The sequence below is a fragment of the Syngnathus scovelli genome, chromosome 5 (genome assembly GCF_024217435.2).
Source record: "Syngnathus scovelli strain Florida chromosome 5, RoL_Ssco_1.2, whole genome shotgun sequence".
Classification (NCBI taxonomy): domain Eukaryota; kingdom Metazoa; phylum Chordata; class Actinopteri; order Syngnathiformes; family Syngnathidae; genus Syngnathus; species Syngnathus scovelli.
Genome location: NC_090851.1, coordinates 2,447,571 through 2,459,892, shown reverse-complemented (window position 1 = coordinate 2,459,892; position 12,322 = coordinate 2,447,571). Strand labels below are relative to the sequence as shown.

The 12,322-nt window shown below is 42.3% G+C and overlaps 3 protein-coding genes across 4 annotated transcripts; 1 reads left to right on the top strand and 2 right to left on the bottom strand.

Annotated features, from left to right (window-relative positions):
• Nucleotides 1-691: 691 nt before the first annotated feature.
• gprin3b (GPRIN family member 3b) lies at nucleotides 692-4,502 on the bottom strand. The gene is made up of 2 exons (XM_049720333.2): nucleotides 4,350-4,502; nucleotides 692-2,824 (listed from the first exon to the last, which is right to left on the bottom strand). Exon 2 carries the CDS (start codon nucleotides 2,776-2,778, stop codon nucleotides 1,183-1,185), a length of 1,596 nt encoding a protein of 531 aa, XP_049576290.1. The 5' UTR covers nucleotides 2,779-2,824; nucleotides 4,350-4,502; the 3' UTR covers nucleotides 692-1,182.
• Nucleotides 4,503-5,201: 699 nt separating this feature from the next.
• Nucleotides 5,202-7,752, top strand: elmod2 (ELMO/CED-12 domain containing 2). Its single transcript, XM_049720356.1, has 9 exons — nucleotides 5,202-5,336; nucleotides 5,953-6,102; nucleotides 6,165-6,193; nucleotides 6,345-6,442; nucleotides 6,515-6,644; nucleotides 6,742-6,875; nucleotides 7,000-7,068; nucleotides 7,142-7,275; nucleotides 7,342-7,752. Exons 2-9 carry the CDS (start codon nucleotides 5,964-5,966, stop codon nucleotides 7,491-7,493), a joined length of 885 nt encoding a protein of 294 aa, XP_049576313.1. The 5' UTR covers nucleotides 5,202-5,336; nucleotides 5,953-5,963; the 3' UTR covers nucleotides 7,494-7,752.
• On the bottom strand, nucleotides 7,740-11,244 carry ucp1 (uncoupling protein 1). Of its 2 annotated transcripts, none has more exons than XM_049720353.2 (7): nucleotides 10,530-11,244; nucleotides 9,720-9,887; nucleotides 9,449-9,659; nucleotides 9,183-9,380; nucleotides 9,017-9,118; nucleotides 8,755-8,935; nucleotides 7,740-8,686 (listed from the first exon to the last, which is right to left on the bottom strand). In XM_049720353.2, the coding sequence occupies exons 2-7, from the start codon at nucleotides 9,843-9,845 to the stop codon at nucleotides 8,572-8,574; spliced, it is 933 nt and encodes a 310-aa protein (XP_049576310.1). In that variant the 5' UTR covers nucleotides 9,846-9,887; nucleotides 10,530-11,244; the 3' UTR covers nucleotides 7,740-8,571. The 2 variants fall into 2 exon arrangements, with proteins under 2 accessions (XP_049576310.1, XP_049576309.1); XM_049720352.2 differs by having other exon boundaries at nucleotides 9,720-9,857.
• Between the last annotated feature and the right edge of the window lie 1,078 nt (nucleotides 11,245-12,322).

The window sequence follows — 12,322 nt, the reverse complement described above, 5'->3', positions numbered from 1 at the left end:
GCTCAGCTGCTTCATTACAATCACAGCGAAAATGGGCCATGCAAGTTGAAGGCATAGAAAGAAACCGGAGACCTCCGCCGAGTTTCAGCGCACACAGACAGCCATTTTCTGAATTTTATCATTAATACTCATGTATTATTCACTCCAATCGAATTAAAAATAGCTATTTTTAAATATGAACAGGAACTTTTTGATTTGAGAACAATTTATTGAAATGATTAAACAGAATAGTGTAGCACAAGTTTGTTGAGAGATTTAAATCCTGGATTACCGAGGATTAAATTGTACCCCTGCGCCGCAATCATAAGATTTACTTTTATCTGTTAGATATCAATTTGAACTTCAAAACGGCTTATCCAATCCAAAAATGAAAATCCTGGTTTGAGGATACAGCCAAGAGCGACGGCGGTCTAATTTATTCTGGAAAACGATCAGTGATTTCCAGCGAACACGTGTGACCCATGTGTTCAAACACGAGCGGTCGTTTTACGGTTTGTGATATCCCGTACAAGCGAGCTATCAGCCATGTTGATAACACAAAGGTTAAAACAATAATATCAGCATCCTGCTATCATTAGATAAATTTCGTAAGTGCTGCCAAGGTTTTTTTGTTAAGGAATTTAAGGAATGTTATTTATTTAATTCAGGGCTCTGTAGTATTAAAAAAAAAAAAAAAAACGTGCCACTCGACTTGTGTTTTTTTTCCCCCCGTCTTTAATTTAAAAAAACCAAACAGTAAACAGACATGTATGCATACAGTCTTTTGGTCTTTTTTTTTCTGACAGCACTAAAAAATAAATATTCATGAAAGTTCAAAATACTGTACCCCGAACAACCTCAAGAAGAACCGTGAAGAGATGTTTGACATAAAATCATACCAGCCTGTAATTGCCAAAGTTCTTCATCGTCATATAACCGTTGCAACTAATACACATGCGTTTCGCTATTATTGCCTCGGATTAGTTTATAGACGTATTCTCTCGTTTATAGACGTATCCTCGTTTTTTTAAATATTATTATTTAAATATCCATTTCTATCAAAATTCATTTTATATTCCGTTTAACTTCCTTTTGATCACAATTGTCACAAATAGTCTAATCTACGACATTCTGAGATACTCACGGGAAGCGCTGTCCCGTCACGTGGCATCACACCACCTTGAACTGTGAGGGGGGGGGGGACTAATCGAGGACGGCCGAGGGTGGCGGCCGAGCGCAGCAGTTGGGGCGCCGCACGTTCCGTAGTATGGATCGAAAGGGGTTGTGTTGCCGCCGCTTGCTCTTGGTGGCCGCCCTCGGTGAGTCCAGGCCGCTGATGGACTTGCGGATGGACGTTTGGGCGATTAGTTTTCGCTCCTGCTCCTTGATCTTACACTGAAGGTGGCTCTGGATGGCAAAGCCCAGGGATTCGGGGTCCACGGCGGCTCCGTAGACCTCCCAGGTCATACCCTGCTCATCCCAGACCACGTCGTGGACGCTTTTCCGCGTCTGCTTCTCGTCATCGCTTTCTTCAACGTCTGTCTCCTGCTTGGTCTCGGAGTCTTTCGTAACATCATCAAACTTGGATGATGTGTTTGTAGTGGCGGATGAATTGATCTGGGCTGTCACAGCCTTGTCCGCAAATCCAGACTTGCTAGGCGCATCCGTTTGGGATTCTCCGAATTTAGTCACGGGTATTTCCACCGCCTTTCTGTTCTCCGGCTCCTTCCGATTGCCTTGCTCGATGTTGATCTGATACACCGGTTGGATACTGCTGAGAGTCGGGGCGCTTTCTTTGGGCTTGGCCCCCAGCTTGGCGTCGAGCGGGGCGGAGACGGCGGGGCACATCTCCGCCTCGACGGTGAGCTTCTCTACGATCGGCGGATGGTGCATATTCATTGATGGCCCGATCTGGCGGAAGCCCAAAGTGCCGTCAGACTGGTAGACGACGGTGAGGCTGTGTGTCTCCTCAAGGTTGCTCGCGTTCAGCCTGAAGGGCAGCAGGCTCGGGCTGGTGGACACGGCCTTGCAGCTGGTGCTGGCTACCGCCTGGACTTCGGCGTCACGGCCTTGCACGACTGCGATGGGAGGAATTCGAGGGGAGGTCATGGTGGAAGCTTCTCTGTAGATCTTACACTGAGGCTTGGACTGACTTTCCTGAGGCAAGGTCTGCAAGGTCTGGTGTTTGTCTACGAATCCTTTCTCGGCAGATAATTTGTCTACAGCTACATTTTCTACAGATATTTTATCTACCGATGCTTTGTTGATGTCTTGGCTGTTGGACGAAGGCAAAGTGGAGTTGAGCAAGGGCGCAGTATCCGCACTTTGCTTGAGCTCAGGTGGCTCTTGAAGAGAAACCGAGTGTTTTCGTTTGTGACCAGGCTCCTTGGGACTCGACCTGTCCTTGTGAAGTGCAGCTGCCTCTTTATCCGTTTCAGGCTCTACGTGTTTTGCGCCATTGTTACGGCTGGAGGAGATATTTCGTGGCGAGGTTTTGACGCTGGTCTCGTCCTTGGATGTTTTTACCCGGCAACTGGGACTCTTCGAGACTTTTTCATCAGCCAGGGTTAACATGTTGCTAATGTTAGCATTAGCATCTCTTATCGCTCCTGTTTCAGTTCCTTTGTTTGACATGTCTTCAGTCTTTTTGAGGGTGCTAACTGGTGTCTTATCCTGTTTGGGGCCAGGTGAGAGTTTCAGGTTGGGCTCCGAAGACTGGTTGGAGTTGGCTAGGGTGTCCGCAGCAGGCAGCTGAGGCACCATCTGGACGCTCACTGTCCTTTTTGGGTTAGATCCCATGCCGGACGGATGCGTTCACCCATGAATAATCCAAATGAGCACTCTCCTAACCGCAGGAGAAAAGCAGCAGCGATCAGTCAGCGCAAAATTTGATTTTAGGGCTCTCAATTTCTTCTAATAATATTGACGACTGATCAGTCATGCAGGAACCATTGCAGGCCTCATAAAGGACTGTCGTTTGAATAAATGGTCTACTAAAAGTACACAATTTGCTGCAAAATTGTTGTCTAGTTTCTTATTTTATGGTTCAAAAAGTCTAAGAGCAATAGTGCACATAATTTATTTTGCCATAACAGCTACAAACTGCACCAAGTAAATAAAATCTTTTCAAATGTACCAAATAGAGTATTGAACAAAACAATCATTAAATCATTGAAAAAAAATTAAAAGAAATTGTAAAACTGTGTCTTGGCTCAGTTAAAGGTTGCCACACACACCGAGTCGTCACACTGCATTTGAATGTTGCTGGAGCTACTATTTTTAATAGTGCCAATGCGTCATTCAGTTGTCACTCGCTGTTGCCATAGAGACAGATGTCAATAAACATTAGCATAAGCATTACTACAACCTCACTGGACGCAGGAAGGTACACAACAGATTGGATTCGAGTACATCCAGCGATTTTGTTTTCATTGAGATTATTTTTTTTAATTTAGACTGTTAGAGCCGTTTTGATTATTTTTTATTTATTGAAGGTATCCAAAACAAATTAACACCAGATTGGTTATAAAATTAAAGAAAATGAAACACAAAAGATTGAAAATAGAAGATAGAAACAAAACGTACATGTTCAATAGGAGTAGGAAGAAGTGAAAAATATTTCGGGTCCGAGCCCTAATTCTGAATACAGATTTGACTTTTATGATATTATTGAAGATAAAAAAAATAGCATTACAGTGTTTTTGTTTTTCTTATATCAGAATCAGAATCAATCTGATTTGCATATACTTTTAATACGCTTCTTTATTACATATTTTAAAACATGGCTCCAGTTCATTGTCATTCCACAAGTTCACTCCAGAGACACATCTATTTTATATTTGTTATCTCAAATTTTCGTTTAGTACATCTGTTCCCATCAAATAGATGGATACAGAAACACTCCATCATTAATTTACAATTACGCTGACATCATTATTGATGCAGTCGACAAACACAAAGGCCATCAGTTTTATTTTTAAAAACGCTGCCATATTCAGTGCTGGCATTATTTCAAGCCAGGGAAGGGTCACAGAACATGCAGGTTACCTTAGTGGGCAGACAATTGAAGCGTTTGTGTTTGCCCTCCCACTAATCATGCACCCGTTTGTCACCATAGTGCAAACATTGATGGGGAAACACATTCTTGTTGCCTTTAAATACATTCAGCTTTAATTTCTTTTTTTAAATAATTAGGCGTGGCGTTTGTGTTGCTTTGCAGCAAAGGGAATTCACGCTACAAACACAAACATGCATGTTTTTTTTTTTCTTCAGGTTTGACCTTGCGGGTGCACGCAATGAAATAAGAAAACACGGTGCGGATGCGGTGTGTGTATTAGGGGTGTGGAAACAAGACCAAGGGGGTCGCTTACCTTGCTGCGGTTGGCGCATCCGTGTCTGCGAGATATGAGGAGGTTTGAAGAAGCCCTGGCATGAATATGGAGACCCAGTCTGTGACATGAGCCACGCCCTCACACTGCCTACTAGGAGCATTTTTTTTTTTTTTTTTGGAGGGGGGGCGCGATCCTCCGCACACAACTCAATGCAAGCTGCAGTGAGTCACTGCAAAAAAAAGTCGAGTGTGTGCATGGTGCATCAAAGAGCGTAAATAAATTATGTGATGAATGAATAGGTGGGACGACTGTTTCTCGTTTGTTGTGACAGCACCTTCATTCACCTGCAGTTATATATGACGTCACACAAAAACGGTGTAATTTAGGTGCAACAAGATGGATGTAGCAATATATTGTTTGCAGACATAATACTTTTGCTCTTGCATAAACGTACGCAGGGCGAAAAAAATATTCTTTACGTATGTTGTTTCAGATCTAATACAGAAGGTTAGACACACATCACTTGCAAATGAACGCAACAACGGTTCAGAGGCGCCATCTGCTGGCTCATTTATGAATTGGAAGAAAAACAGGTAGCATGGAACTAAACCGCACTGGTGAGCGTGCAACATTCACGTTCATCCCGTTAATGAGAATATTTGTGTTTTTCTTTTTTAGATGCACCTGCCAAAAAAATGTGCCCAAAACTATTCTTACCTATAAAAGGTTGGTCCCATTTTCATTATTGTGATTGTACGGAGCTTCATGCAACCGTACGCATTGGCATTCTTGTTTTAGTATTTATGCCGTTCACAACCACGGACCGTGACTTTGCCCCCACTAGCTTAGTTTCACCGAACACGGGCGGGTCAAACGCACCACTTCCGGTAACTCCTACTGTTGCCGGAAGTGCCGCGACGACACGCTTGTCTTGTCAGTCCGTAACTGCAGATTCGTTCACCCCGAATTGTGAATTGGACATTTTCCGTTTTTTTTTTTTTTATTAATTATAAGAAAATAAGAACGGTAAGGAAAAAAAATTAACAAACATTTTTTTACTGTCTCCGATTAGTCTCAAGCAGGCTTAGCCGAGTGTGCTAACTCTTGTTTTGTTCGCCCGGGTGTCAACTTCACCTGATGTCCAGACAATGCTTTCGTGGCCACTTGGCCACTTTCTAGTTCGTTCATAGACTCCTCGGCAGATCGCAAAATTGCTGCTTATTTGCGTAGACGCACAATAAAATCGATCGTTAACTCACCTACGTTTATATCAGATCACATTTGTGTTTATGCTTAGCAGCCAAAATACATGTATAATGCGCATTGTTGGTTTAGCTTCGAGAATATTACTACTCGATAGCTGAAAAAAATCAAATAATAAAACAGTTTTAATGCAACGCCCACCCCCAAATTTAATAACACATCAATTAGGAATAATAACAAAAAGATTAATTCATTTGTAGTTTGTACATTTTTAACAATTTCATTTTCTCCCATTTTTTAATTTTGTATTTTACTGCAGTGTTCACATTACATTATAGAAGCCAATATGGATTTTTATCACTATATTTATCATAATTACACTTCATTACAATAAAATAGATCTATAGTACCTAGTATTTTTCTCTTTTGGCATTTGCAGGAAGTTTGCCGATGTATATCTGGCAATACTTGTACTCAACCTACTTGAGATATTGGCTCAAGTGGCTCATCAGGCAGGCGACGGGAACATGTGAGCTGCAGAGGATATGCTCGGGAAACGGGCCGGGGGCGGCCAGAACATTAAATACAGGTAGAAATGTATTATTATATATTCTAAGTTAGTGTCTTACAATTCTGTATCTACCATTGCAGAATACTCCCTGAAGTCATCAAAGAGCAAGGTAAGCTGATCTTGCTAGGTGTGAAGAGTTTCACAAGTAGATAAGCTTCCTGTTAATCAGTTGTAGTAATAAATACGATTAATATTACATTTAGTTTTCATCACAAACTTTGACAACTATGGTTTCATTTGTGATTTTTCTCCCTCTGTAGCTTCTACGGAGCGCTGTGGAAAGCAGCGAAGAGCACTTAGGAAAACACGTGGAGCAAATCATGAAGGAGAAGAACATCAAAACGCAGACAAATCCCCTGTAAAATGAAGATCTTTCGAAACTGGATCAGACAAAATAGTCTTAACATTACTCCTTCTTCCTTCCTTGTAGTTTTAAGGAAAGCCTGCACACGTCCCTCCTGCAAATAACGGGCTACAAGAGCCTTTATGTAACCGTGGAAGAGGTTAGGAAGGAAGTCTTCAGCCCTGAGAACCCTCAACACGAGGACATGCTGATTAAGGTGCGTATAGTTAAGGATGGACACAAAGAATCCACTCCGACTTCATTCCTAAGCTTCCATAAAGCACCTAAAAACGAGAATTGTGCATCACCCTCAGCTTTGGGAGCTCCTCATGCCGAGCGTCGCGCTGGAGTCCAGGGTGACCAAGCAGTGGGGCGACATCGGCTTCCAAGGTGACGACCCCAAGACGGACTTCCGAGGAATGGGCGTGCTGGGTCTCACAAACCTTCTGTGAGTTCTTTATGCCACTAGAGTTGTCGATTAATTTGATAATCGATTAGTTGCCGATTAACTGATACATTTCTACATTTGATGTGTCTGTTTGAAATTTTTATTGTTTTTGTTTCCCTCACAGGTTCTTCAGTGAAAACTACACAGAAGAAGCTCGTCAGGTCCTGTCTCATGCCAACCATCCCAAACTGGGGTGAGACACAAACTCCTTTTAAACTGCTTAGCCGTCGTAAAAGCCATCCCCTGATATCTGCCGCGTGTTTTAGGTACTCGTACGCCATCGTGGGGATCAACCTGACGGAGATGGCGTACAGCCTGCTGAAGAGCGGCGCCCTCAAAGCTCATTTTTACAACACAGTCCCAGGCGCTCCTGACCTACGACACTTTCATCAGCTCTACTGTGAGGACGCCAAATTAAATTAGTTAAAAATTAGTCTTGATTTTTTTTTCTCGTCTCTCGCTGCAGGCTACCTGGCGTTTGAGTTTGATAAATTCTGGCGGGTCGAGGAACCCGAAAGCATCATGCTCTTCAACCAGTACAGGGAGAAGTTCAACAATGTCATCCTGACTCGTCTGGAGGATCCTCAAGTGTCTCTTACTCTAAGCACCCCGTCCTAAAATTACAACAGCGGCAACGCTAGCCTGGAAACGGACTGAAGAAGACAAAAGCACAAACCTCCAATGGAATTCATGTTTTGGTCAACTAATAAATAATAGTAATAATACACATTTAAAATAGAAAACAGCCATCTCAGGATTTTGATATATGTGACCAATTTTTTTTTTTTTGTGTGTGTGGAAGATTGTTGTACGTGACCTTTCACCCTGTAAACCTTCTAATAAAGGCACAAACACAGTAAAGTGTAAAAGAGGTGAAGTTTGTTTATAGATACATTTCTTCATATAAACATCTTTTACAAGTGAGTACTATGGACATTTGGGAGGATTAAGACGTCTTATTAAAGTGCAAATGTTACCTCTGACCTCACCCCCACTTACACACAGTGTGTCACACTCATTGGACATAACATTTGGTACTTTTTTTTTTCCTTACACCCCTGAGAGAGGAAATACTGTTATGTAGTCTATAGAATAAAAGTTAACATGTTTTGAAATAGCATCAACAAAATACATTGGAAGTATTAAAAATGCATTTTGTGGCATGTACATGAGGATAAGACATTAAATTATTATTATTTTTTTTTTACAATTTCATTAAATATATAAAAACATTTGATTGTGTCTGTATTTAATAATTGTATATGGTAATTCATTAAATGCAATTAGGTTAATTTTATATTGCTTAGAATATGAAATATATTTATGCAAGAAAACTATTTTAGAAAGCACCACTGTATTCAATAATTGTATTTAATAAATTGAATTAATACAACTTTTCATATGGGAATATTTCATATTCTTCACTGATTATTTTAGAATATTAAACTGTTATATTCACCTCTAATTAAATCTTGAATTGTATTAAATAGTCATTCATAACATTCAGAAAATAATCATATTTAATTTGTTGGAATATTTATAAAATACTCAAAAAATATTGTGCATTTAACTATTTAATCTGAAAATATTTTATGACTACATTTACTTATAATAAATTATTTGATAACCCCACAATTTCTCTCTTGAGAGGGAGATGTACTGAGTGTACCTAATGTTGTGTCCACTGCAGTCAGGCTCAGTTGGAGGCGTCAAAGCGCTTCTTGGTCACCATCATGGCGCGCTTGATTTGCTCAAAGGAGACAAACATGACAACGTTCCACGAGCCCAGCCTCAGGAAGGACGGCACGAAGCTAAAAGACACGAAATTATGAGAAGGTCTTGATGTGGAGTAGAAGCTCACAAGGCTCGCCATCCTCACCCCTTGTAGAAAGCCGTGGGGCCTTCTTTGGTCATCATCGTCCAGGCGCAGTTGATAGCGCTGCGGTACTGACCCGGCGGTGAGTTCATGTACCTCGTCTTCACCACGTCCACCGGGGACGCTATCACCGTGGTGACGAAGCCGGCGCCGAAGGCCGAGACAAAATGACACGGCAGATTGTCTGTAGGGAACGCCGGCGACTGTTATCAGCTGGAGGGCGTGAGGGCCACGAGCCAATGAGATGCCTCGGAACGTTTATTACCAGACATGAGCTTGTGTCGCAGGATGGCCTCTTTGATGAGGTCGTACGTCACCAGCTCGGTACAGTTGACCAGCGCGTTCCTCGTGATGTTGGGCAACGTTCCTGGTGGGATTTCCAAATCTTTCATTCAGAGGCCAAATGTGTCTCGGTCGTCATGACGACAGACCTTTCCAGAGTCCGCGCAGTCCTTCATTTTGGAAGATGTGTTTGTAGGCTTGCATGGTGCCGCTGTAGCGCCGTGCCACTCCGTCCAGGTTCATCTGAGCCTGGAATCTCACCTTCACCACGTCGGTGGGCTGAGCGAACGACACCGCCATGGCGCCCGTCGTGCAGCCGGCCAGGATCCGCATAAACACGCTCGCATCTGTACCAAAAATATCGTGAATGAAATCCAACAATGAGCTAATTTGGAGAGGTTGTATAAAAACCTACTCGGTGTTCCTCCGGTGTAGAAATCTCTGACGTTGTCGTAGAGGCCGATTCGCACCGAGGCGAAGCACACCTGCCGCTGCAGGCCCGCCACCAGCCCGTTATAGAGCGCCCGAGGACCCTCGGTACGGATCATGGTAGTGATGGTCCCGAACACGCCTCTGTAGCGGATGTCTTTGGCTGCTGCCGCCGCCACCTTCTTTTCGCCTTGGATCTGAATTGGAGAAACGTGTTTTTTCGAGGACTCATTGTAACGTCACACGCACACACTCACCTGGAGTCTGACTTTGGCCGTGTCCAGGGGAAATGTGACGATGTCGGCGATGCACGCCGCCGCTCCCGCACTTGCCATCTTCACCCCTAAGGGCGGGGGCACGTCTGAGGGTTTCAGGCCGACCATGTCGCCCACAATCTGGGGGGGGGTCACGCTTTTTTGTTTTATCTAGGGAATCCAAAACCTGTAAAGGCCTTTTCACACTGCACTTAACGACACGCCATGGATGACCGAATTAATTTCAGACAGCAATAGACCAATCGACAGCAATCACTGAAGAGAACTAAGTGCAGTGCGAAAAGCCCTTGGAACTGTACCTCCAAAATTCAGATGACCCCAAAAACTCCATTTTTGTTCAACCATTAACATTGCTTCATCAAATAGAGAAAGCCATTTTCAATCCTTAGGATTTTTAAAAATGACACCCAGACCAATAGTATATAGATTTGTGGAAAAAATATGAAATATTTTTGTTTTGAGTATCACTTCAATCAAGCTCAAAACATTGGAATTGATTCATTTGAGTAGAACTGAATTGTATCTTTGTTTATCTTTCCAGGTCAGCAATTAAATGCAATTAACTCATCGGGTTAATCCACTGATTGCCATTCATAAAACAGAAAACTAAACAAGCCTACATTTTGCATGACAGTATTATAATAATTTGCCAATTTTGTTTAGGAGTGTGCTGTAAGAGTTTTCCCCCCCCCCCAATGTACTATGTACCTTGGTTCAATAAATGTTAGTAGCCCCCCCACATACCTTAAAGTATGCACATGAACAACATTCAATAAAAAAAAAAATACTTACATGACGTGAAGTGTGGAGTCTCGTGTGTCGCCGGACAGGATTAACAGATTGTAAGCCATAAAGGGCAGGTAGGATGTGGTTTGGCTCCGTTATTTATGCATTCCCCCTCCCCCCCGCCCCTTCCGATCTCTTTATGATACCGAAGCAAGAGGCGTTACTTGCTGTGTCCCCCGGAGTCAAAAGTCCAGCGACTGTCAAAAAGTCAATGTTCAATTGAGTGCTCTTCAAACAAACAACCTCGTCATAGGCCTCCCGCGACCCCCCCTCCCTCCCCCCACACACTGTAAGTAACGTCTAGCATGACAAGCAAAATGTTAATTAACTCGTATTATTGACACATCAACTGGAGACAATGTCTCCATGAGTGCTATTAGTTCTCCATTTTTTTCTAATGGCAGAGTGTGTGTGTGTGTGTGTGTGTGTGTGTTGGGGGGGTTCCATGACGGCGACAAAGGTAAAAGTTGTGACTGAAGTTCACCGTGGAACAGATAAGAGCTTTTTGCATCACGCTATCATAATGCCGTAATGACTGACAGTGAAGAGTAAGTCTATAAATGTCAGGAAAAGCAACTTTGAGGTGAGGTGAAAGTGATTGGTTTAGTCGGGCCATTAGCACATCATTATAAGAGGGTGTGCGCACTTATGCAACCACGCTATCGGAGCCATTTATTTTTCTGAAATGATTTACCTTGCTCTAGATTTGTTATACCACAAAAAAAGGGACTTGTGTAGACGATATCAACTCTCTTTTCAAGATGCTTTGATTATTTTCATTAACTTTGTCACTATATGCAAAATTAGAAACGACTCAAATGAACGAACCATGATTATCCACAATGAGGTCATGAATATGAATAAAAAGATACGAAAAGTCAGTATTATTTTCATTTTAATTTGACGGAGTGATATTCAGTGCATCCCAAAAAAAGAAGCAACATAAAAACATACAAAAAACATTGTTTTTAAAAAAAAAAAACATGCAGTGGGGAAGGTAATAAAATACACAAGTGAATTCTATTAGATTGAAGACCCCACCCCACGTAAAGTGACTATAGTGTCAGCGTACACTCAACACTCGATAGTTCCTGTGCACTTTTCAAGACTTCAGTTCTACAAAACAGCCTTCAAGGGAATCATAGGAAGAAGTGGACTAACCGTACACTATTTGTCAACCGCATGGCACCCGCTCGGGTCCACTCGCTTTGTTTCCCCGTTATCTGCTTGGCGCTGCTGGTATCTCGTCGAGCACGTCAAGGCGGCATGGCTAGGAATGACAAAAAAAATTGTTCATATTAGTGCCTCCTAGTCTCGACTTTGCTGCAGCGCTTCAGTTTTGTCACTGCCCGCAGTGTCTGTTGCAGTGATCTGCTCCTTAATCTCCACTTTGCTGTTGCTAGGTCCCAGTTTTTCCTCAATGTCTGTAGTCTCATTTGCCCGCAGTCTCCTCGTGGATAAAATGGATAAAATCCTTTTTTTTTTGGCGTTTTTTTTTTAGGACTATCTCATTTGCCCGCAGTCTCCTCTTGGATAAAATGGATAAAATCCTTTTTTTTTTTTTTTTTGGCGTGGGATTTTTTAGGACTACAATGTGATATTGAGTTATAATGAGCAAGATACTGACATGCAGAGGAATCGTGTTGCAGCAGCCCGGACGTTCTCGCGATTCCTTACCACTGTGTCCAAATGATTTAATTTCACTTCATTGGTCTGAAAGTGATTATTTCCTACAAATCTTTTTTTTTTTTTATCTATCCAAAGAGTGACGTATAGTGACAGGCAAAATATTTAAATGC